Source organism: Typopeltis vanoorti, chromosome 1 (genome assembly GCF_054136105.1).
Source record: "Typopeltis vanoorti isolate ZY-2024b chromosome 1, IOZ_Tvanoo_1.0, whole genome shotgun sequence".
NCBI classification, from domain to species: domain Eukaryota; kingdom Metazoa; phylum Arthropoda; class Arachnida; order Uropygi; family Thelyphonidae; genus Typopeltis; species Typopeltis vanoorti.
In genome coordinates this window covers 36,053,659-36,079,829 of record NC_143549.1, presented here as the reverse complement: position 1 = coordinate 36,079,829, position 26,171 = coordinate 36,053,659, and the positions used below count along the sequence as shown (strand labels likewise).

At 35.2% G+C, this 26,171-nt stretch overlaps 1 protein-coding gene across 1 annotated transcript in view; it reads left to right on the top strand.

Moving 5' to 3' along the window:
• The window catches only part of LOC150109888 (uncharacterized), a 67,296-nt gene extending 42,879 nt beyond the window's left edge, over nt 1–24,417 (top strand). The window contains exon 3 of the mRNA XM_090415687.1: nt 23,934–24,417. Coding sequence (XP_090271813.1) covers nt 23,934–24,106 — 173 coding nt within the window. The 3' untranslated portion in view covers nt 24,107–24,417. The remainder of the gene's footprint in view (nt 1–23,933) is intronic.
• The last annotated feature ends 1,754 nt before the right edge of the window (nt 24,418–26,171 follow it).

Genomic DNA, 26,171 nt, shown 5'->3' with positions numbered 1-26,171 from the left:
AACACAAAGCAAATGAGGAAGAAAGCAAGAAACTAATATTGTTCCTAAAGTCCTAATGGTGCCCTCTGGCAGGCTAAATTGGTAGTCTTGGCAGTTGGGCTGAAGTTCTCATAATGTAAGTCTCCCAAATTTGGAGTAGTTTCATGCACCCAAATTTGTTGAGGTTAGGAACGTTTTTTAGAGCTGCTGAAGATTCTTTGAATAATCTTTCGTATTTAAACTTGCTGCGATGAATTATTTTTGTTTTCTTCCAACGAATTTTATGGTGGGTATCTAAGGCATGGTCTGCCAGCCCAGAGCGGCTGTACTGGTGGAACCGGATGTAGTCTTGGTGTTCTGAAATCCTGATATTTGTTGTTCTGCCTGTTTGGCCAAAGTAGGACAATTTGCAGCTGCAAGGGACATGGTATACACCAGGTAGGTCTAGGGGAAGTGGTTGGTCTTTGGTAGAGCGGATAAGGGATGCCAACTTTTTATATGGTCTGTAACAGGAAGTAAGGTCATATTTTTTGAGGATATTGGTTATTTTCTCAGAGGTGCCCTGGATGTAGGGGATGGTGATAGACTTGGTGTAATCTTTATTGTGGAGGGGGGGGGTGTTGTGGTTTACTGGTTTTAGTATTTTTTGGATTTTTTTGGGGTTATAGCCATTGGCTAAGAAAGTGTTGAGGATGTGGTTTAGTTCAGTAGTTAGGGCCTTGTCATCTGAGCAGATTAATTTTGCCCTGTTATATAGTGTTTTTATAACCCCATATTGTTGTGGGGGGGGGGGGGACTGCTGGTGAATGTATCTGCCAGTATGGGTGAGTTTTCTGTGAACAGAGAAAACCAAAGATCTATCAAGCTGGTGGGTGATTAAAGTGTCTAGGAAGGGGAGGGTGTTGTTTTCCTCTTTTTCTAAGGTGAGCTGGACTCTGGGGTGTTGGTTGTTTAAATGTGTTAGGAAGGAGTGGAGTGTGTCTGGGCCATGTGGCCAAATAGCAAACACATCATCCACATAACGAAGCCAAATAGTGGGTTTTTGTGGGGCGGAGTTTAAGGCTTTCTCTTCAAATGTCTCCATAAAGAAATTGGCCAAGGGTGGGGAAAGCGGTGAACCCATGGCTGTACCTTTATCTGTTTGTAGAACTTTCCTTGCCAAACAAAATAGCCCGAGTTCATTGTGAACTGAAATAGGGCTGAGATATCGGGAGGAAACTTGGCTTGGATGAGCTCTAGGGTTTCTTTGAGTGGGACATTAGTGAATAGGGAGGAGACGTCAAAACTGACCATTATGTCAGTGTGTTGGAGTGTGAGGTTTTCTATACTGGCTTTAAAGTGGGCTAAGTTTTTTATGTGTGATGGTGTGTTGCCAGTGTAGTGTGTGAGCGTTTTGGCTAAATGTTTGGCTAATTTATATGTTGGGGAATCAATGCCATCCACTATGGGACGCAATGGCACATTTTGTTCATGTATTTTTGGGAGTCCATATAATCGGAGGGGTCTAGAGTTACAAGGTTTTAGTTTGTTGGTGACTTCCACAGGCCAAGAAGTGACCTTCTTAAGGAGTCTGTGGAGAGTTCTAATCTGAGAGCTGGTCGGATTATATTCAATGGGGAGGTAAGTTGTACGGTCTAGTACTAAAGCAGTTAGCTTACCTTTGTAGTCTTTTTGATTGAGCACTACAGTGGCGTTTCCCTTATCCGCCTTGGTGATTACTATTTTTTTGTTGTTTTTCAATTCTTGTAGGGCAGCATATTCGTTTTTGGATAAGTTGGTTTTTTGAGGGTTGGCTTTAGTGAGAACACCGACTACATCCAGTCTAACGTTGTTGGCAATATGGTTAGGCCTAACTATATCGCCAACTATTTAGTCTTGAGCAGGATAAAATTGAATTTCATATTGAAAAGAATAACATGTAAGAAAGTTTTAAAGCGAATAAAAGTTGAGCACTCTCAGATGTGAACTGCAGATTAAAATACACAAAGATTATTGAAGAAAAAATGAAAGAGTTTGAGAACAGGGACAAAACCTTTGAGATTCAGTGGCAAGCCTTGAAGAAATCACTGATTGACTCAGCTAGAGAGGCATGTGGTGAAGCTGTCCGCAAGGATAGAAAAATTAGAACTCTATGGTGGACACAAGAAGTTAAAGAGGCAGTGAATCAAAAGTTCCTGCCAAATAAGTCAGCTTTTGCTCTTAGAGAATACAGAAACAAATGCAAGAATGCTAAACCCTGATCTTCACTTTACAACAAATAATTGAGAAAGCATGGGAATATAATAAAGATCTATATTTAAGTTTTGTTGATTTGGAAAAGGCATATGACAAGGTGCTAAGAGAGAAGCTGTTCAATACGCTACAGTTATATGGTGTCAATGGGGCATTATAACAAGCAATACTTAGTCTTTATTTGAGTTGTAAGTCAGCAGTTAGAATTGAAGGAAGTACAGGAAGATGGTTTAATGTTAAATCTGGTGTGAGACAAGGATGTACATTATCCCCTCTGTTATTCATTATCTATATGGATCACATTATGAAGGAAAGCGGTATTAAACATGACATCACAATTGGAGATGTTAATGTCAGCTCTTTGCTTTATGCGGATGATGTTATACTTCTAAATAAATCTGCTACAAGTCTGCAAGATTCTCTGACTAAATTGAATAACTGTTGTAATAGATATGGTATTAAGGTCAGCAATAAAAAGACAAAGACAATGAAAATAGGCAGAATCATTGAAAATGTCAACTGTGTTGTGAATGGAGAACCTGTGGAATAAGTAAAACATATCATCTACTTAGGCACGATTTTTAGTGAAGATGGTAAATTCAATATAGAAATAGACAATAGAATCAACAAAGCTCATATGGTAGAAAGTCAATTGAATAAATTCATATGGAATAAGAGAGAAATTAGTCGGAACACTAAATTAGCTATATACCAGTGTTCAAACCAGTTTTAACTTATGGATCTGAGAGCTGGGTCAGAAGTAAAACACTTGACCAAAGACTAGAGACCGCAGATATGAGAGTCCTGAGAAAAATTAGAGGGGTGAACAGATGGCATCAATGGCAATATCATATTAAAAACGAGGATATTAGGAAAGAACTTGACATTGTCAGCATCCAGGAATGCGTTAGTAGAGCTAATCTCAGGTGGTATGGTCACTTAAACAGAATGGGTGAAGAAAGATTAGCAAAACAAGTGTTCTCTCCCAGGTTGGCAGCAAAAATGACCCAGAGGAAGACCAAGATACAGGTGGATTGATACGGTAAAAAGTGCCTTAGATGATAGAAATATAAGATTTGATAATGTTGGAGTCTTGACAAGTAACAGACTGACTTGGAGGAAAATTGTAGATAGGAAGTTAGTAATGATGTAATTTTTTCATGTAGTACTATCATATCCTCTATACCCCCTTGAGGGTACATGGCAGGAATTTGATGATTGACGATATGATGATGTAGACTTTGTTGCTCCCAATGTAATTTTATAACCAATGGATAATATTAATAACAGGACGTAGTAAAGTTTTTTTTTCTTTTTGTCCACCAGAGGTCAGGCCAATAATTGTTGTAATGGTTGGTCAGTAACTTTAGTAAACCATGTAGATTGTAGTGCAGCTTGTTTCTCTATATATATTACTAGTGTGGGGCTCTGATGCCTATAGTGCCCAGACCCCCCCCCCCCCCCCCCCAGTGTTCCGGACTGGTAGGCCGGTTCTCCTTGAATTCTGATGACTTGAATTTTGAAGACTAAACACTCAGTGTAGCCTGTGAGTTTCAAAATGTTTCAAATAACTTGAAACATTACAAAAAACGTTACAAAAGAAGCTTATCATTTTATATTATAGAGTAGATATATGCTCCAGAAGATGACCTTGATATAAAGGTCAAAACGTATGTGGATTTTGGTTTATATTAAACTAAAATTTTACTCAAATAATGTAGTTGTCTCCATAATTTTCCAAAATGTATTCTGATCACCGTGTAAGCCTAAAAGAAAAGAATGTAGTGTCTATTCTCAACTCCCCCCACTCCCCACCACCACCAAAGATCAGATCCTGAATGCTCCACGGTATACAAGCATAACAATTCTCCACTCTTTGTCTGAACTCGTAGTGGTACTAATTTTGTATGAACCCTGTGTGAAAAAACAGATAGCTCCAAATGGCCCACCAATCCCATTCAAATGCATTCTTCCATCAGCTTTCAACCATTCTTACTTCCTTTCTAATTCATTCCATACATTCACAAATTGAACACTTTCTCCATCTAACAGAATTCAGCCATCATGCCATTCAGTATCATTGCTCTCCTTCTCGGTTCACTACTCTTGTATCTGGACAACAAACTAACCACTTACCCAATGACTATTGGGAAAGTGGTTAGTTTCCACTTCCTGTAACAACTTCTTCAAATCCCTTTCTACATTCTTTATCTCACTATTCCAGTTGTTTGTGCTCACCACTAGGGGTGCTTAAGGGACAAAGCTGTATAACTGAGGGGAGATCTCCACATAGCCTTTAAAGAAATGCAGAGAACCGACCAAGGCTTCTGACCTAATGTCCAATCCTTACCTTCTCGTGGTGCATCCTGTTGGGTATCTACTTGGATACTGAACAAACGAAGATGGGCTAGCTATTTGGGATTTAGCTGACCAAATTCTATTCTTATTTGCTTAAACTAAAACGCAAAATGATGGTACAACATGACAATATTTCATGCTAGGTGGGGCGTTGCCAGGTTAAACAAGGTCCCCGTTGTTTTTGCCAGGGGAACCAGAGTGAACAGTGAAAAGTCAGCTACTGGAACAAATCTGAAAACACACCCCAACTCAACATCACCAGTGTTAAGGATCGGTACTATCAACATTAGAAGCCTGAACGGCAAAGAAATGGAGCTAGCTGAGGAATTAAATAAGCAGCAGATTGACATAATAGGAGTGACTGAAACAAAAAGACAAAAATTGGTGAGATCTTTCTGAGCAATAAATACAAAATGTTATATTCAGGCAACGAAAATCAAGGTATTCAACACTAAGTACGAGACTAATCTTGAATAGCAGGCAGTCTCAAGCAGAGTGTGGGCAAATATCAGAATGGGGAACTGGATAAAGAGACTTAATTGTGCCTGTGGTTCTACTACAGTTCAAGTGGAGGATTTTTTGAGGTGCTTTAGAGAAAGCAACTGACACAATAAAAAAAGAAAAGTTGGTCCTTTTTGGGGATTTAAATAGCAGAGTAGGAAATCATTGTCAGACATACAAAAATATTTTGGGGAAAATTTGGAGAAAAGAGCAAAGCAAATAATAATGGCAAATACCTGTTGAATTTCTGCTCAGGACATGGACTGGTTATTACTAACACCATATTCCAACATAAAAATGTGCACAAATTCACACAGAGAGAAGAGGCAAGGAATAAAAAAAGTCTCATTGACTATGTTATTGTTGATAGTGATGTTTACTCCCTGGTGCAGGACGCCAGACTGTACAGAGTATTTGAAATTGGAAGCGATCACTATTTAGTCTTCAGCAGGATAAAATTGAATTTCATTTTGAAAAGAAAAACATGTAAGAAAGTTTTAAAGCGAATAAAAGTTGATCAGTTCTCAGATGTGAACTGTAGACTAAAATACACAAAGATTATTGAAGAAAAATTGAAGGAGTTTGAGAACAGGAACCAAACCTTGGAGATTCAGTGGCAAGCCTTGAAGAAAGCCCTGATTGATTCTACCAGAGAGGCATGTGGTTAGGTTTTCTGCAAGGATAAAAAAATCAGAACTCCCTGGTGGACACAGGAAGTTAAAGAGGCAGTGAAGAAAAAGAAGAAAGCACATCAATGGTTCCTGTCATATCAGTCAACTTGTTCTCTTAGAGAATACAGAGACAAATGTAAGAAAGCGAAACACTGTGTCAAACTTGCTAAACAAAAGTCATGAGAGGATTTTGGCAAGAACATAGAAAATAAATATCAAGAAGGTGGTAAAATATTCTGGAGGTTGTTGAAGAAGCTTAGAAATGGAGGAAAGAGTTCTGTAAAAGGAGTCATCATCATCATCAAAAGTGGTGTACATGATATGATAGTACTACATGAAAAATTTACATCTTTACTAACTTCCTATCTACAATTTTCCTTCAAATCAGTCTGCTACTTGTCAAGACTCCAATATTATCATTATCAGATCTTATATTTAAATCGTCTAAGTCACATTGTACCTTATCAATCCAGTTATATCTTGGTCTTCCTCTGGGTCGTTTTCCTGCCAACTTGGCAGAGAACACTTGTTTTGCTAATCTTTCCTCGCCCATTTTGTTTACGTGACCATACCACCTGAGATTAGCTCTACTAACACGTTCCTGGATGCCAGCAATGTCAAGTCCTTTCCTGATATCCTCGTTTTTAATATGATATTGCCATTGATGCCATCTGTTCATGCCTATAATCTTTCTCAGGACTCTCATATCTGCGGTCTCTAGTCTGTAGTCAAGTGTTTTACTTCTGACCCAGCTCTCAGATCCATAAGTTAAAATTGGCTTGAATTCTGTCTTGTATACAGCTAATTTAGTGTTCCAACTAATTTCTCTCTTATTCCATATGAATTTATTCAATTGACTTCCCACAATACCAGCTTTGTTGATTCTGTTGTTTATTTCCATATTTAATTTACCATCTTCACTAAAAATCGTGCCTAAGTAGCTGAAATATTTTAATTGTTCCACAGGTTCCCCATTCATAAGACAGTTGACATTTTCAACAATTCTACCTATTTTCATTGTCTTTGTCTTTTTAATGCTGACCTTCATACCATATCTATTACAACAGTTATTCAATTTAGTCAGAGAATCTTGCAAACTTGTAGCGGATTTATTTCAAAGTATAACATCATCTGCATAAAGCAAAGAGCTGACATTAACATCTCCAATTCTGATATCATGTTTAATACCACTTTCTTTCATAATGTGATCCATATAGATAATGAATAACAGAGGGGATAATGTACATCCTTGTCTCACACCAGATATAACATTAAACCATCTTCCTGTATTTCCTTCATTTCTAACTGCTGACTTACAACTCAAATACAGACTAAGTATTGCTCGATGTAATGCTCCATTGACACCAAATAACTGTAGCGTATTGAATAGCTTCTCTCTTGGCACCTTGTCATATGCCTTTTCCAGATCGACAAAACTTAAAAAATATAGATCTTTATTATATTCCCACGCTTTCTCAACTATTTGTCGTAAAGTGAAGATCAGATCCTGATAGCCTCTATTTGGCCTGAATCCAGGTTGTTCTTCACCAAGCTTTTCTTCAACAATTCTTCTCAACCGTTTCTCAAGTATACTTGCATAGATCTTGCCAGGAATACTTAGTAGGGAAATACCTCTGTAATTCTCACATTCAGTTTTATTTCCCTTTTTATATATGGGTACTATTACAGCTCTACTCTAATCATTGAAAATTCGTCCCTCTGTCCAGGCTTTCTGAATTATGCAGTGCAGCCACTGTAAGACTTTTATACCACCATACTTCAGCATTTCTGGTCTAATTTCATCTACTTCTGCTGCCTTTCCACATTTCAAGCCTTCAATGGCTTTTTCTACTTTAAGTATGGATATGTATTCGTGACTGTATGCCTGTTGAGTGTTTTTTACCACTCTGCTATCACTGCTTGTTTCATTTACCAATTTTTCGAAGTAATTACTCCATACTTCAAGGATATCTTTTTCTCCTTTTTTCATGTCACCTTTATCATCTCTAACTCCTTTTACAGCACTCTTTTCTCCATATCTAAGCTTCTTCAACAACTTCCAGAATATCTTACCACCTTCTTGATATTTATTTTCTATGTTCTTGCCAAAGTCCTCCCATGACTTTTGTTTAGCTAGTTTTCCACAGTGTTTCGTTTTCTTACATTTGTCTCTGTATTCTCTAAGAGCAAAAGCTGACTTATTTGACAGGAGCTTTTGATATGCTTTCTTCTTTTCCTTCACTGCCTCTTTAACTTCCTGTGTCCACCAGGGAGTTCTGATTTTTTTATCCTTGCAGACAACCTCACCACATGCCTCTGTAGAATCAATCAGGGCTTTCTTCAAGGCTTGCCACTGAATCTCCACGGTTTGGTTCCTGTCCTCAAACTCTTTCATTTTTTCTTCAATCGTGTTTGTGTATTTTAGTCTACTGTTCACATCTGAGAGCTGCTCAACTTTTATTCGCTTTAAAACTTTCTTACATGTTATTCTTTTCAATATGAAATTCAGTTTTATCCTGCTCAAGACTAAATAGTGATCGCTTCCAATTTCAAATCCTCTGTACACTCTGATGTCCTGCACCAGGGAGAAAACATCACTATCAACAATAACATAGTCAAGGAGACTTTTCTTATTCCTTGCCTCTTCTCACCATGTGAATTTGTGCACATTTTTATGTTGGAACATGGTGTTAGTAATAACCAGTCCATATCCTGAGCAGAAATCCAACAGGTATTTGCCATTATTATTAGCTTTGCTCTTTTCTCCAAATTTTCCCAAAAAATTTTGTATATCTGACAATCATTTCCTACTCTGCTGTTTAGATCCCCAACAAGGACCAACTTTTCCTTTTTCATTGTGTCAGTTACTTTTTCTAAAGTATCAAAAAATTCCTCCATTTCTACCTTAGTAGAACCTTCTGTGGTATCATAGGCACAAATAAGTCTCATTGTCCAATTCCCCATTCTGATATTTGTCCACATCACTCTACTTGAGACTGCCTGCCATTCAAAAAGATTAGCCTCATATTTTGTGTTGAATACTATGGCTACTCCTTCTTTTCCTTGATTGTCATTTCCTGAATATAACATTTTGTATTTATTGCTCAGAAAGATCTCGCTAGTTTTTGTCTTTTTTGTTTCAGTCTCCCCTATTTTGTTGATCTGGTACTTATCTAATTCCTCAGCTAGCTCCATTTCTTTGCTGTTCAGGCTTCTTATGTTGATTGTACCGATCTTTAACTCTGGTGATGTTGAGTTAGGGTGTGCTTTCAGATTTGTTCCAGTAGCTGACTTTTCAATGTTCGCCCTTGTTTCCTGGCGAAAACAACTGGGGTACCTTGTTTAACCGGGCGATGCCCCAGCCGGCATGAAAGTAACAGAGTGATTTGGAGGAAAATTGTAGATAGGAAGTTAGTAATGATGTAAATTTTTCATGTAGTACTAACTTATCGTGTACACCCATCAAGAGGTGTGCAGGATATGATAGTACATGGCAGGAATTTGTAGAACTCTCACAGATACGAGCCCCTTCGACGCTTTCGCCAGTGTCAACAGAAGGAGAATCCATTCCGATAATAGGGTAATCAAACCTTATTGTGGGGCGAGTTGTATATTATTACATCGAAAAATTAACTTCTCTTTTATGATTATTGTAGTTTTTAAAGTGGTAACTATTTTGCCTGTGTAACAGTTGGAAAATTTTACCTATAAAACCTCTCACAGATATGAGACCCTTCGACACTTTTGCACGTGTCAACAGAAGGGGAATCCATTCCTATAATAGGGTAATCAAACCTTATTGTGGGATGAGTTGTGTATTATTACATCAAAAAATTAACTTCTCTTTTATGATTATTGTAGTTTTTAAAGTGGTAAGTATTTTGCCTGTGTAACAGTTGGAAAATTTTACCTATAAAGCACGTGATTTCGTGTGTTTGCGACCAATATGTGCATCTTTCGTTTCTTTCTCCCCTTCAGCATGAATCGACTATTCTTGACACAAAACCAAGCAAAGCTCAAGCAAGTGTGGACATACTATACCACTAATTCTGCTGTCCATTCTTCTTTTTATGCAAAGCATCTGATATTCATTTTATTGCACGAGTAAAACATGTTTTATGCACTTGATTTTTTACCACGCACTTAATGATTGAATCGCCATATAAAGCAACCCTATCATCCTTAGATACTTGCTTCTTCTTTTATTTGTTTTAGTGATTTTGTTATTAGTCGATATTTCACCTTGGCTACCAAAGCAGTTTCAGACACACAAAGATATGAGATATGCACATGCATACAAGTATAACAGGAGGAAGACAAACACAGTCATCAAGGTACTACATGTGCAAACTTTGTTTGCTTATAGTTGGATAAAGGATTAAAGAAGAATATAATTTACTTTATGACAAAATGAAAAAAATTTCAAAAGTTATCTCTCATCCAAAGTATTTTAATAATAAGTGATATACTTTTTTTTTTTTTTTACTACTTGTATATGGAAAATATATGATTTTGCATTGATTCAACTATGGTATCTTCCTGGGTAGTGGCTCTTCTTGTAATCTTTTTACATTATGGAATACTGAGGCAAATCATGTGAAGTGAACAGCTTGTATATACAAGTAGCCTACATATGAAGATATTCCACATGCAAACTTTGTTATACTTGGGTAAAAGAATATAATTTCTTGTCAAATATAATTATATGCGAAAGTTGCTGTGGTTTATCATAAGAAAGATTCCGGTAATTCGACCACATGTTTATTACGATAAATAACAATAAAAAACAACCCGACAAGTTTCGTAAGTCATACGACTTACGGAATGCAAATGATGTAAAGTCAACAGCTTCTGTATACAAGTAGCCTACATGTGAAGATATTCCACATGCAAACTTTGTTATACTTGGGTAAAGGATTAAACAAGAATATAATTTCTTGTCAAATATAATTATATGCGAAGGTTTCTGTGGTTTATCAGTTCATAAGAAAGATTCCGGTAATTGGACCACATGTTTATTATGATAAATAACAATAAAAAAAACAACCCAACAAGTTTCGTAAGTCGTATGACTTACGAAACTTGTGATAAGTCATAAGACATCTTCAGGGGTCGAAGGTAACTAAAAGTTAAAACACACGAAATGAGAAATTACTCAAAATAGTTCATTCTGTGCAATTGTCTAACCGTTCATTAATTACAAATTAATTACAAAAATATCGCTATAATTAAGGTGGTTGAAGGGAATGCAACGATAGTTTTGAACTCAGAGGATTATAACAAAAAAATGAAAACTCTTCTTGAAGATTCTAATACCTATACACCTTTAGACAGAGATTCCCACCTGGCTAGCTGACAATTAAACCAATGATCTAATTAAAAAGATACCTAATTGGACTGAAGAACTAAAAAGAACTCTACAATCAAAACACCCATTAGTTCCAAGAGTATGTGGTGTTCCAAAAATACACAAGATAAGTATTCCTTTAAGACCGATAGTGGATGAAAGAGACTTTCCTACCTCCATTCTGGCAAAACACCTCACCATCATGATCTTACCACACATAGGAAAAACAACATCTTTCATTAAGAATATTTCACATTTTATTGAGAAGGTAATGGACATATACATAGGACCTGCAGACATCTTAGCAAGTTTAGATGTAATCAACCTGTTTACAAATGTTCCTAGAAATGAAACAGTGAATATCCTTGAAAACCTTTTTCCTCCAGACATCGTAGAACTTTATAAACATTGCATAAAAAACACTTTTTTCATGTATCAAAATAAATTTTTGAAAAGAAGGACTGGCTATGGGCTTCTCCCCGGCTTTAGCTAACCTATATATGGAACATTTTGAAAATAATGCTTTAAACAATTATCATAAAATAACCGAAAATCTGGCTACGCTATGTAGACGATATTTTCATCATATGGCCAGGAACAACAGAGGAACTAACTGCTTTCAAAGATTACCTGAATAATATATACAAAAACATACAATTTACTTTGGAACAAGAAGAGCATAAAAAATTCCCTTTCTTGATATCCTAATACAAATCAATGAAAAAGATAATAAATTATCCTTCTCCATCTATAGAAAACCCACCAACACAGGAAGATTCCTTAATGTGGCCTCACACCACCACCCCTCGTAAAAGATAGGTTTAATTAAAACCTTGGGGGACAGAGCTTATAATATTTCAAGCACAGAAAAACAAAGAAATTAAGAACTTCAACATTTAACACAGATCCTCAAAAAAAAAGTTATGAACCGAAGACTATCAAAAAAATCCTGAACACACCTCCTACAATTATCTCACAAAAGCAAGATTTCAGGAACGCAATTACGCTTCCATACATCAAAAATGTTACAGACAAAATGGCCAAATTTCTAAACAAACATAACATCAAAGTGGCTTTTCTACCGTTGGAAAAAATGTCAAGATCTCTACATCCCCCAAAACCTCCACATCATCCTTTAAAAAAACCAAGTGTATATGATATTCATTGTTCCTGTGGCATCTGCTATGTAGGCCAGATGGGAAGATCAGGGGAAATTCGTATGAACGAACACCAAAAAGACGTGCAAAAAAGAATTGAAAACAAATTAGGCTTAGCATACCATACAACTTCCACCAGCCATAATGTACTCTGGCAAAAAACAAACATATCTTACATTGAAAAAAAATTGTTTCATAAGGAAATTTAAAGAAACTACAAACATGCTTAGAATTCCAATGCAATGCAACAAAAACCAGGGCCTAATTCTACACCAAGTTTGGTCAGCATTGATAAAAAATATACCCAAGCCAGACCTCGGACAATGTGAACGTGAACAACTCAACGTGACAGCATCCAGCATTGTTCAAACTTAGCATTGCACTGAATCTACATTCAGATGTTCAGTTTAATGACCAGTTAGACAACTGCATAGAATGAACTATTTTGAGTAATTTCTCATTTGGTGTGTTTTAACTTTTAGTTACCTTTGACTCCTGAAGATGTAAGTCATGACTACGAAACTTGTCGGGTTGGTTTTATTTATCGTAATAAACATGTGGTCCAATTACCGGAATCTTTCTTATAAATATAATTATTTCAAAAGACAGACTTGAGTTCAGAATGGTGTGCTCTTATAGTTCTAACTTGTGTCTTCTTTGGGAATGGTGAGCAGTTATTGATTATTCAGGTCATAATCTTGGAATGATATCTTCCAGATTATTGGTAGAGTGAAGCAGCCACATTTATTGAGGTTAGAAGAATTCTGTAGAGCTGTAACAGATTCCAAAAACAGTTTCTCAGATTAATATTTATAACTTTGGTATTTATAGAGTGGTACAGTTTGCAATTGCTAAACAGCTGTTGTGTAAATATTGGACGTCTTTTCTTTAATCATACAGTTGAATACTGATTTTCCAGTTTGATGAAATTTGAAAGAACAAGGAATACTGCAGATACCAGGATGAACTAGATGATGGAGAGGATCTTTTGGTGAACAGATAAGGGTAGCTAATTTTTAGTAAAACTTGAAGACATTTGAATCATCTTTCAAGAACCTGAGAAGTTTTCTGTGCCATCCTGGATGTAAAAGTTGACAATAGATTTTTTTTGTAATCTGGGTTAGTTTAATTGCTTCTTGAGCCTCACATAGCATGGTTTCAGTACAGGGAGAAACTAATTATCAGGACCTTCTCGTAGACAAGCTTATACGTTGGTTATGCATTACTAAATCACTTAAGGAATTGACAACGTACATAAGAATATAAATTAAATTATACTTTAATAAATATTTCGATATTTCGGCAACATCACATTGCCATCTTCAAAAGGAACTTACAAAAAAGGCACTACAACACAGTAACTGAGAATGTAGTGAAGAAGCTATTGTTCTCCTAAAAGTCCTAATGGTGTCCCCTAGCAGGCTATGTAGGTATTCTTGGCCATTGGGCTGAAGGTCTGCCGATATAAGCCTCCCAAATTTGAGGCAGTCTCATGCAACCAAATTTGTTGAGGTTTGGAGAGTTTCTTAGGGCTGAGACTGAATCCATGAATAGTTTCGAATTTGAACTTGCTGCGGTGTATTATTGTAGCTTTCTTCCACCGTATTCTGTGGCATGTATCCAGAACATGGATACACGCCAAGACCCTAGTGGCTGTACTTGTGAAACTTGTGTCCTTTCCTAGACACATTAGTCACTTACCAGCCTGATGGAACCTTTGTTGGTTTTCTCAGTTTATAGAAACCCACCCATACTGGCAGGTACATTCACCAACAATCCCCCCCCCCCCTCACAACAATATCGAGTGGTGGAAAAAAACTATACAGCAGGGCATAACTAATTTGTTCAAACGACAAGGCCCTAAACACTGAACTAAATCACATCCTCAATACTTTCTCAGTCAATGGCTCCCCCCCCCCCCCAATAAAATCCAAAAAATATTGAAACCAACAAATCCCCTCCCCTTCACAACAAGGATTACTCTAAATCCATCACCATTCCCTACATCTGAGGCACCTCAGAAAAAATTACCAAAATCTTAAAAAATACATGACTTGACCTCCTGTTACAGACCATACAGAAAATTGGCATCTCTTATCTGCTCCACTAAAGACCAACCACTTCCCTAGACCTACCTGGTGTATACCAGGTCCCTTGCAACTGTAAACTGTCTTACTTTGGCCAAACAGGCAGGACAGCGAATATCAGAATTTTGGAACACAAGGACTACATCCGGTTTCACAAGTACAGCCACTCGGGTCTTGCAGACCATGCTCTGGATACATGCCACGGAATACAGTGGAAGAAAGCTACAATATACACCATAGCAAGTTCAAATTCGAAAGACTATTCACGGAATCATTCTCAGCCCTAAGAAACACTCCAAACCTCAACAAATTTGGTTGCATGAGAGTGCCCCAAATTTGGGAGGCTTACATCAGCAGACCTTCAGTCCAATGGCCAAGAACACCTACATAGCCCACTAGGGGGCACCATTAGGACTTTTAGGAGAATAGTAGCTTCCTCACTTCATTCTCAGTTACTCTGTTGTAGTAGCCTACATGCATGTGCCTTTTTTGTAAGTTCCTTTTGAAGATGGCAACGTGACGTTGTCGAAATATCGGAAATATTTATTAAAGTATAATTTAATTTATATTCTTATCTATGTTGTCAATTCCTTAAGTGATTTAGTAATTATCAGGCTGGTGCTAGGCTGGATGTTGCCTGCCTGCAAAGCTGAAATGGGCACCCTAAAACAAATGGCAATTTAATTTTTATTTTTGTCATAATCATGTGGAAAGAATTTACAAGGATTTTTTTTGTAAATTTGTAACTTTTTCTAACTGTAAATTTGCAGAAATTATATTGACTTACCTAATTATTATTACTTAATTCGTTTACAAAAATTTAAAGAAAGAATGAAACTTCATCCTAACACTTCGAAACGGCGCCCGCCTGCAATGCAGGCTCGCTTCTGCTGGCCCTGCTAATTATGACAAATCCCTGCATACTATTTTTATGAAGAGGTCGCAAAGGATATATTCTCTGGTAATGGCTATGATGTGATGTATGTATTTGGATTTCAGCAAAACTTTGATAAAGTTCTACAAAAGAACCTGTTGATCGAAATGCACCAAATAAGTATTGATGATCTTCTAGTGCGATGGATAAAAAGACAGATAAATGATAAGAAGTAATATGTAGAAGTGAATCTTTTACAAGTCAGGTAGTTAGGAATCAATATTCCTGTATCAGAACTCTTGTTGTTTAATATATACAACAGTACCTTGCATAGCTTGGGTTTTGCTATAGTATAGTACTGCATTATTACCAACATTCCAATTCTACTGAAACATCTACAAATGTTACCGATGCACCCTTTTCAGTTTTGCTGCAGCAACATCATGGTTGCTGTACAATTTTTTTTTAATTTTTATCACATACAAGAAGAGCCTGTGTAGCTCAGTAGAAGTGGTGTTTGCATTCTACAGCGCTTGACCGCACGAAGAAAGGATTTGGTGATTCAAATCTAGTCGCCGACTAGAGGACATTTTTCCAAGCCTTTTTTCGACCGGTTTCCGAGTTAGTCAATCTCTGGCAAGGGCTAGTGGGTTTTTTCTCCTGGAAACTCGGGTTTTTCGTCCCGTAAACTCAAGAAAATCGATCGTCGAACCCACACTATTTTCAGACATTAGAAATATTGTGTTAGGGACCACAAGATGGCGGCACTAGCTTGCCACCTTCTTCACTGCGTACTGATGAATCAGTGATAGCCTTGGGCCAGCTATCTCTCTGATTGGCTACCAGTGGAGATTGAATTGCCCACTCAGTCTCCAAAAGTTAGACAGGGTTAATGGCCCCGCCTACTCCCTATACGGGAACAAATAGGCGTTAGCTTTTTTTTTTTTTTTTTTTTTTTTTTTTTTTTTTTTTTTTTACAAGCACCCTCTCATATGCAGGTATGAGTAGAAAGAGGAAATGCTATGATGTGAACCTAACAAATGTAAATGGTTAACACTAGAACAAAAACTAGAAATTATAAAGTATCATGAAGAAGGTGTATTGTATGTTAAAATAACATGTAACAAAGGAATGAATAAGTCATCAGTATGAATGCTATTAAGAAGAAAGATCAAATTAAAAAAACATGAAATACCCATATCATCTTATATGATAAAAATGATTGTTAAACATAAAGTTCTCCAGTGAATAATATAGAATGTCTTTTAATGATATAGATTGAAGATTGGATTATGGCTCACAATTAGGGAAAAAAATTGCATTAAGTCAGATGATAATTCAAGCTAAAGCAACAATAGGTCTCTATAAGGTGGTAAAAAAAAAAAAAACAGAATAAAATGGAAATATCTCGAGGAGGGAAGTGGTTCAGCAAGGTGTGGTTGGTTTTATAACTTGAAAATATGTGTGTGAGATTCATAACATTCCAATTGTGGGTGAAAGTGCTAGTGCTGATAATGATGATGCAAAATTTCCCAAAAATTTCCCAACCTCCAAAACAGGTTTGTTTTGGAAGATGCCTTCATGCACTTAGCAGAAAAGTAAAAGTTGCAACCAGGATATAAACTTTCAAAAGATCTTTTGACACTTTTATTAGGTGGAAATGCATCTATTGACTTTAAATTAAAATCTTTGCTTTTTTACCAAGCTGAAAATCTAGAGAAGAAAATGGAAATATCTCAAGGAGAGAAATGGTTCAGCAAAGTGTGGTTGGTTTTATAACTTTAAAATATGTGTTTGTAACGTGGCAATCAAATAAGAAATATTGGTGACACAACAGATGTTCGAAGAACGGTTTACAACTTATTTTTGTCTTGCAGTTGAGCATTGCTGCAAAGATAATGATATGAATTTTAAAATTTTGTTAATAGATGGTTCACCAAGTCATCCTACTGTTATTTCTTACTTGCATGAAATGTTAAAATCCTTTGCTGCCACCCAATACAACATTATTATTGCAGCCAACAAATCATGATGTCAGTGCTACATTTAAGACAAACTTTTTTTTTCCTCAAGTCATAAAAGCAAACAGGAGATGGGGGCCATTATTTTATGGAATTTTGTAAACATTTTAATATCAGAAATCTTGTTGAAAATATGCTTGCAGTATGAGAACTGTGTGCAATATGTTTTACCACATTGTTGGAATATTTCACCAGTTTTGAATTGCAAATTAAAACTGTTTCAAAAGACATTGTACAGATCGGGAAAGATCTCAGATTTGAAATTCTATTTGGATAGGTGTGAGATGCATTTGCTCACATTCAAATAACTAAGATAATGAAACTCTTTTGGAGATGGATCACCAATGTTTATATGAAGAAGAGGAAGATAAATTAGAAAAAACTGTTGCTGATGCACCTATAAAAGATTTCTCATTAAATGATCTTTCAACTTTTTTGTTAGAAAAATAGACAATGCCGATTCTAACATTGAATGAAGCAGTAAAGTTCATCAAGTGTTGCAAAATGCTATTCAATATTACAGAGATATCCATGGAAAATGAAGAAAAAACCTATGCAGACTACATTTTTTAAATAGTTTTTCCAATTAAAAACTCTTTCAGTTATCAACAATAAATATCTTGATTGTTAATCCTTTTGTAATTTTTCTGTACACATTCATTAGTAGTGAGCTTACAGAACAATTGATACTTAGCTAACAATTATAATAATGTTTTAAACAGTGTGGCTTTGCATTTTTTGGTACCTATTAACCATACTATGCAAGGTATTACTGTATATTCATAAAATCATTTAGGTTCAGTTATATTAAGAAGAGCCTCTGTAGCTTAGTCAGTATAGACAAAGCCCTTTAGATGGAAGACCTGGGTTTGATTCCAGTCAGTGACATGAGGAACCTTTATCTGGTCTCTTTTGACTAAAGGTGAGTTGAGTTTAGCCAGTCTCATATGGAGGTAGGAGGCTTTTTCACCTGGAAATTCATGTTTTTCATCCCACAGAACAGACAAACCGGTCCCGTAAACACGCTTCTATAGACATAGGACACCTTCAGGAATAAGGAGTAACCAACCTATTCCTTAGGATTTCAGTTCTAAATACCCACACAGTAAAATGTGTAGGTCTATGTGTGAGCATAAATTAGGATAGTAAACTGAAATAAACTGAATTCAAGGATTTGGGTCTTTTGGTGTTTTTTTTTGTGGGGATCAAGACCTACAAATCATACTTGTAGGTCTTGGGGTCCCTTGTTTGCAGATGATGCGAAGCTGGGAAGGATTATTAGTAATAGTGCAGATGTGGCAGCCCTGCAAGAGGATTTGAATAAGCTAGATAGATGGGCAAATGAATGGTGGTGTCGGTTTAATGCAGCAAAATGTAAAGTCTTGAGGTTTGGGAAACATCGATGAGACACTGTATACTCTATGGGAGGAAGTAAAGGAGACAAGAGATCTGGGGTTGATGATTGATAGAAACCTGAAATTTAGGGGACATATTACAAAGGTGGTGATGGTAACACAGAGGATTGCTGCAATAATGAGAAGGATGCTGACCTCAGAGATAAAACAGTTATCATTCCATTGTATAAGACCCTGATCAGACCACACTTGGACTATTATTCTCAGATTTGGTCCCCAGGATTTGAAGGAGATAAATTAACTGTGGAAAGGGTACAAAGGTGGATAACAAAGATGGTTTCGGGGGACTGTACAATGATAGTTATGAGGATCTGCTGAGGGAATGTGGACTGCAGAGTTTGGTGGATAGAAGGAGAAGTGATAGGATTGATATGACTTTTAAACTGTTGAGAGGTGGTTACAGGGTTGACACTGGGGAGTTCTTTCGCTTGGTTGAACAGAGGGAAAGAGTGATGACAAGAGGCCATCCCTGGAATTACGAAAGGAAACTGTGAACAAGATGGTGCGGAGTGGTTTCTTTGCATGGAGGGTGGTTAAACCATGGAATGCATTGCCTGATGGAGTGGTGAGAGTGAGAACGGTCAATGAGTTTAAGGAGTGGTATGATAGACTTTGTGTTTCTCAGGGGGGGGACCTCCCCTTGATGAGTCTTGGTAGACTTTGTGTTTCTTAGGAAGGGCCTCCCACGATGAGTCTTTTGACTCCATGGAGGCCTGAATAATAATAATAATAATAATAACTAATCATATTGGTAGGACAACAAGGAAAGTTCAGTAAAGTTAAGCCAATATTGATTTATGGCTCACAAATTTATTTTACTCAGTTTTTAATTATGGTCAGAAGAAGGAAAGGTTTGCAAAGTGGTTGGAGGAATTCTCACCATAGTTATGAAAATAGGTTGCACTGCTTTGAATCTGCATTCTGATTTTTAATTTTATGAATAGTCAGATGGCTACAACTGTATAGTATGAACTAATACTACTACTTTCTCTTTTCTTTATGTTTTAAACTTTAAGTTACCTTTTACCCCTCAAACGACTTATGAAACTTGTCGTGTCTTTTATTAATTCATTGTGTTTTATATAGCTTATTAAAAATATGTGGTCCAATTACCAGAATATGCTATGTGAATAGGTTGGGTGTTCAAAATTTATCTGAAAGAGGAGAGATAGAGTGAGGAGGCTTAATTAAAATATATAAGTTAGTCCATGCATATATAAAATAAATAGCAGGAGTTTGGTTGAACTGACCTCTCCTTGAAAGAACCATAATAAAAAGATTGTAAAGAAGTGAGCTAGAACAAATATACAAAATTCATTTTTGTCATTTTATTATTAGGGTCAAAAATATGTCGAATTCAGCTCTAAGTTATGCAAGTGGTGAATTTATGCAGTAAGAAAGAATTAAGTGATGGCATATTAATTTTATTGCCCAGTCTAGGACCATTAACTCTGATTATTGGAGGTTTGGAGTAGCTTGAAAAAAGTTCCATGTTTGGCCTCTAGAACAAGATTTCCAAATTATCTAACATTTTACCCGCCATTCTGTTTCAGTGCTGGAGGAGTGGAGATACTTTAGTGTTCTCTTTTCTCCAACCGCCAGTACTCTTTCCCATCTATCATTGAATAGATCGATCTTTTCTCATGTTTTCTTTCATTCTTAATTACTTTCTTCTTTCCTCGTTATGATGGTTAACAACTAGATGACATCGATCCAGATTAAAGCAACTTCCTCTTTGCTTAAAAATTATCTTGGCACTTCTAATTCTTTTTCATGTAATAAGGATGGTTATCTGTGTACCTCTGGAATAAGTTTTTGATGGACACTGATTACAACTGCCTTAGCTGAACAAAATAGTGGGCTTTAATGCTGCACCATTCAGTCAATGAATGGAGCTACATTACAAGAATCTAATTATGGATAACAGCAGTAAAGTCTCCATTATTGGACTGATGATAATGTCTAATAATGTAGTAAGAAAGAAAATAAATTAATCATTATCAATGCACTGGTTATGGGTATTAGGGGATCCTTTATCATGAGAAAGCTACCTGCTATACCAAAAACCAAGACTTGGTGCATGTACTTCAGGAACACATTGTACCAAAATTTACCTCTGGAACTCTATCCTTGGGTATTGTGTAAGCAAAGTTATAAGAACTAACTAAATTTTGTTCCCTTTCAGGCCAATTTTGAGATACTTCCTCTTGTGTACCTTGTAGGACACACTGGCAATGTGGCAAACTGATCTGAAAATTTTCTCAGGTCTAAGTGTTGAATAACTCTTAACAGTAAGTCTCAACAATATATATCCTGTGTTATAGATATTATTGAGGCTTATACCTCTTCCTACATATGAGACCAGAGCTCCAGAAATCCACTCACCACAGGCAAGTAAACAGAAACAAGTGAGTTTTCAGCCACATTTTAAACATATTATTTTTTCTCATAATTTAAACTTTTTTATTCTTAAAGCATGCCATTCATGATATTATTTGGTTGTAGGTGGCTGTCAATGAATTTTATTTCCAGAAATTTGAAAATAAACTTCTGGATCTGAAATCCTTAATTTGAACACTATACATTTCCTTTTAAAGAATCACAAAACACTTGCAATTTTAGTTGCCAGTTTTCTCTAAAAGTACTAACATAAGCCAGTCATCTTCACTATCTTCCTGCCTTTTATCCCTTTTAAGGTTCAGAACTTTATTTTTATTTTTATGAAAGCCTGTTCATTTTTTCATACCATATCTTCTTCTTCCAACAGGTGTGTATGTTATGACAATACCTTTTAAATGTTTTTCATTCTATATGAAAGACTTCATAAAAATCTGCTTTCGAGTTCCAAAAATCTTCTCATTTCTCTCAGCACCCTTCTGGTTTATGTTTCATTCATGAAGCAATAAAAATGAGCCTCAACTATGTGTAACAGTTACACTGCTTTACTCGAAAGCAGTAAATCTCACACACTTGAATTATGTGAGAAAATTTGTATAATTTTCATATCATATATAAATTTTAATTAAATTGCAGTTATCATTTCCAATAAATGATTTTTTACTCAAATCATTGCATTCATTCAGTTCAATTAAACTTGCATATATACATACACACAGCATATGTAGTAGACATTACTACTATAACAAGTCAAAAGGCTATTTTACAGCTGGTTACAAAACTCAGATCGAAATCCGGTGTTGTACTACCCAAGTGATTACTTACACTTGGGCTTGCCGATAGTTTTTTTCGGCATGAAACTCTTGGATTTTGATCCCAGTTTTTTCATAACTGGCTGTAAAATAATACGGGATTTACCATCTCCCTTAAACTTAACATATGTAGTAGACAATTTATTATTTAAAATAAATAATAATAATTGTACTCTTCTCATAATATAATTTCACTAACAAATAAACTGATCATTATAAACAGAAAAATTAAATTAAAATTGGCACAATCTAATTAATTGTAGTAGATCTATACATCTTATTCTTCCAACACCTTTACCCCTTAAGTAAGTGTGCAGTTGTAATATAGTATTATCCTAAGCTTATTGTAATTAAATGCTTGAAAATTGCATAATGCAGATTCTTTTATAATACTGTTATATAAAAAATACAATTATAAATGTCACATGAGTGCATTGTAAAAAAAGTGAGTGACTCCACATTGAGTGCTGCCTACTTTCTTGTTTTTATAAATTTTATTATTTGTCTTCCCTGTTAAATTGTCATTTATGGACAGTTTATATAAATGCATCCTCATTATAAACAAATGAAAGAAAACACAGTCTGAGGTTGTCATATTTTAAACCCACCTTAAAGGAAAGCATATTTCTGTATAATTATGTGTAATGTATATTGAGAATTAAAGATTTTTTTTTTTTTTAATATGACCTATAACAATATTGATAAAAATAGATTAATACCTTGGGTGAGTAACCTTTTTTCTGACTGGTAGATTTAAGTTGTATTTCTGAAGCCATGTATGGAACTACTGATTTTCCTATCTTCATACTAAAATCAGTGGTTCCATTTTACATTCTTTAATGGGTGGTATTCATATTTAAGAAAAAGGGGAGAGAGAGAGAGAGACATATACCGTTATGACTAGGATTTAAAAATTGATGTATAATGCCTATCTAATTCAACACAGTTGAAAGTGTCAGTGTTGTTATGTGTGCATAAATATATATGTATGTAAAAAATATAAACAAAAAGGATGTTTGAGAATAACAGAAAAGAAAAAAACTGGGTTATGGCATGAAATAGCCAACCTATATTGTGAAATGAATGATTACCCAAAGATTTGGGTTATTCACCTTTATTTTTCTTTTTTATTAGCACTTAGTTAACTGACCTTGGTTGAGGCAGTGGGGTTTTCTCCTCATAAACATAAATTGACCTGTGTTGGTAGTAGTTAGTGCACCATAAATGCATAGAGTTTGAATTTGGGTGATCAATCCTTTGTGAATTTATACTACCCTAAATAGGCTTAACTTTCCTGGTGGAAGGCCAGTAATAAAAATAAAATGTAGACATGCATACATTATAGTGTACACCTTTCCTTTGTCAGCTACCAACTATTGGAAAGTATAACTAGATTGTTAAAATAAGATCTTTCCATGTTTGCCTTTGTAGAGAATTTTATCATTACCTGTTTGCTCTTGTATCTTAGTCCTAGCTAATTTTTCCAATCTTAACAATACACACATACACTGTGGTGTTACAAATTTTTCAACAGATTTCTATCATTCCAACTGGCTTTTGTCTCTTCCATCTTCTAATTCACAGCTGTCTTATCTTATCATATTTGCCACTCCAGAAATGCATCGCATTCTCTAATTTGAAACTTCTTTTTTCACACTACCTCTGTGCATTAGGAAAATTTTTGGTTTTGTTAAGTTCATTCGCATAAGTGTAATGATAGACTTGTTCAGTATGTTTTAAATGCCATATTTCTCTTCAAATCTTCTTATTTAGCAGGTTGGTCTTTCTAAATTAACTTTGTAAAATAAATATTTCTGTAATGTCAAACACTTTTTATACTTAATGATCTGAAACAAATGTTATAGCAAGGGATAGCATTTCTGTTTGAGAGCACTTTCAGAATTCCTGGGGCAGGGTACAAAACTACTTATCATGTACACTGAAATATGGACCATAATGCTACTTTCATATCTTCATCAGTTTCTCCTATGGTGCATTTCTTTTTAATGTACTCTATTATAGTTGATAAAATATTTTGTATTGTATATATATATATTAAATATATGCATTTTTTCTCCCCAGATATTGTCCAAGTTGTTGAAGAGTTTAGAACTGCTAACAGAAAGGAATCATTACATTTACGATATATTTCAGTTAGTACTGCAGATCAACCAGACAGTGGTGGCAGGACTTCTACTTTAAACATATGGCTTACATTGCTGATTGTTGCTGTAGCCGCTGCAATCCTCTCTTGACAACATTAATTCATTCCAACATTAATAAAATCAAGTGATCATGTATAAGCTCTGAAAACCACAAAAGTTACTACATCTCATCCAAATGCTTCCTGTAGTAATAATCTGAATCATCATTCATCTAAACGAATCTTTTAACATCTTAGCCATAATTGTTATTTGGAGGTGCATTAAGATGATTACTGTTATCTAGTCAAAAATGTTGGATTGTTATAGTATTTATTCTATTTCTCTTGTTGATATAAGTCAAATAGCTTAATATTTGAATAAGAATGTTGAATTGTTCAAGAATTAAAAACTGGTCCAGGCTACACTTTTACAGTTAATATTTTTGCTATAGATTTTGGGTGATTTTATAAGATGTATTGTCTGCACTTCAATACGTCAAAGGTATCCTCTTTACAAAGTTATCTTTTATTTACGACCTTTGAATTGAAGTGTTTATTTTACGACTATAACTGTGTTATGGGTGGTTGAAGAATTCTGTTTATGCATATACAATAATTCAGTTATTTATTTGGCATTACTGATGTTAATTTTTTTTGTGACACTCACTGATTTCAACTTATTTCAACTTGAAAAATAATCTTTATATAACTACCAACTTTTGAAACAGTAAGTGCCAAAAAAAAAAAGAAAGAAAAAAAATTCAAAGTAAATTACTTGCATTTATTATTTAATAATTGAAAGTTTATGACAATATATTTGTCTTTGAACATTAAATGTATTAATTTAGTGAAAGATACTGCAGACACTGAATATTTTTTGGCCAACTGTTGAATTTGGATATCAGGATTATCAAATATATATATCTTTTGATAATGGCTGATAATATCTATATATTATCAGCCATTATCTATATATATCTATATAATTCATATATTGATATTTTGAGTAAGTAAATCCTTACTCACTGTTTGCATTTGCACTCATTTGTATCCAAAACTTTTTTTTTATCTTTCTTACAGTGCATTAGAAATGATTTTTTTTTTTTTTTTTTTGCTATAAAAATATAATTAAAACAAAAATAATATATCTTAAACATCTGAATCAACATTTGGGTTATGGGGATGAATATTTTCTCATTCTTTGATACTAGAAATTTCTTATAACAACATTTACTTGTAAGCTGTCACTGTGGACATGGGAATTTTTGTAGAATGTTTTAGATAGTTAATGAATTTCAGTGTCCAGAAGTCTGAAGTGGCTTGAAAAAGTTCCATGTTTGGTCTACTGGAGCAGAGTTTCCAGATTACCTGACCAACCCATGGTATTGTAGGTTTGCAATCTTTCATGGGTGGGATTCATTAAAAAATAATAATAAAAAAATATAAAAAAAAATTCACAAATAACTTTCTGCTATGCTACTAATATATCTCTTTATATCTAGAATCCACCCATTATCCATTTATCTGGTATACCTCTGTTTCACTTTTAAGATAACTGAATCCAGCTATGGACATGGAATGAAACACTGCAAGAAAGATGGATTTGTGGGTGATGACCAACAGAGAGGTGGTTTCTAAGGATATATCACAGAAATGATGGAATAGCTCAAGGGATCACTTGGATGTTATGAAACACATTGATAAGCAGATATGAGATAGCTGTTATTCTTCTATATTAAGTTTTGGTATGATAAGTTACTGATGGTGTTTTACAAAAAACATGCTCAAGAAATTTTTCAGGTTGACTGTACTGGTGAGAATAAGCTATCATCCCTGTGTATGAGGATGTGGTTAGCAGTGACATGAGACTATTTTTTTTTTTGTGTTTGGAGAGAGTTGAATGGATGCCAGAGGCAGAAATGAGCGTTTTATCAGTGAATGAGATTAAGAAAAGGTACGTGTGAATGACAGTGACTTTTCAAACTCCATGCATATATATATATATATATATAATAGTAATAATAAATATATTCTCACCAGTGTCATACATTTGTGTTCAGCATTATTTGAAGCTGCAAGGGATATTTCTTGTTGTTCAAGTTTAATCTGTCATCTTAATAGAATACAAAAAATGAGGAGGCATGATCACTGTAATTTTTAAATTGATTTTGGACTAT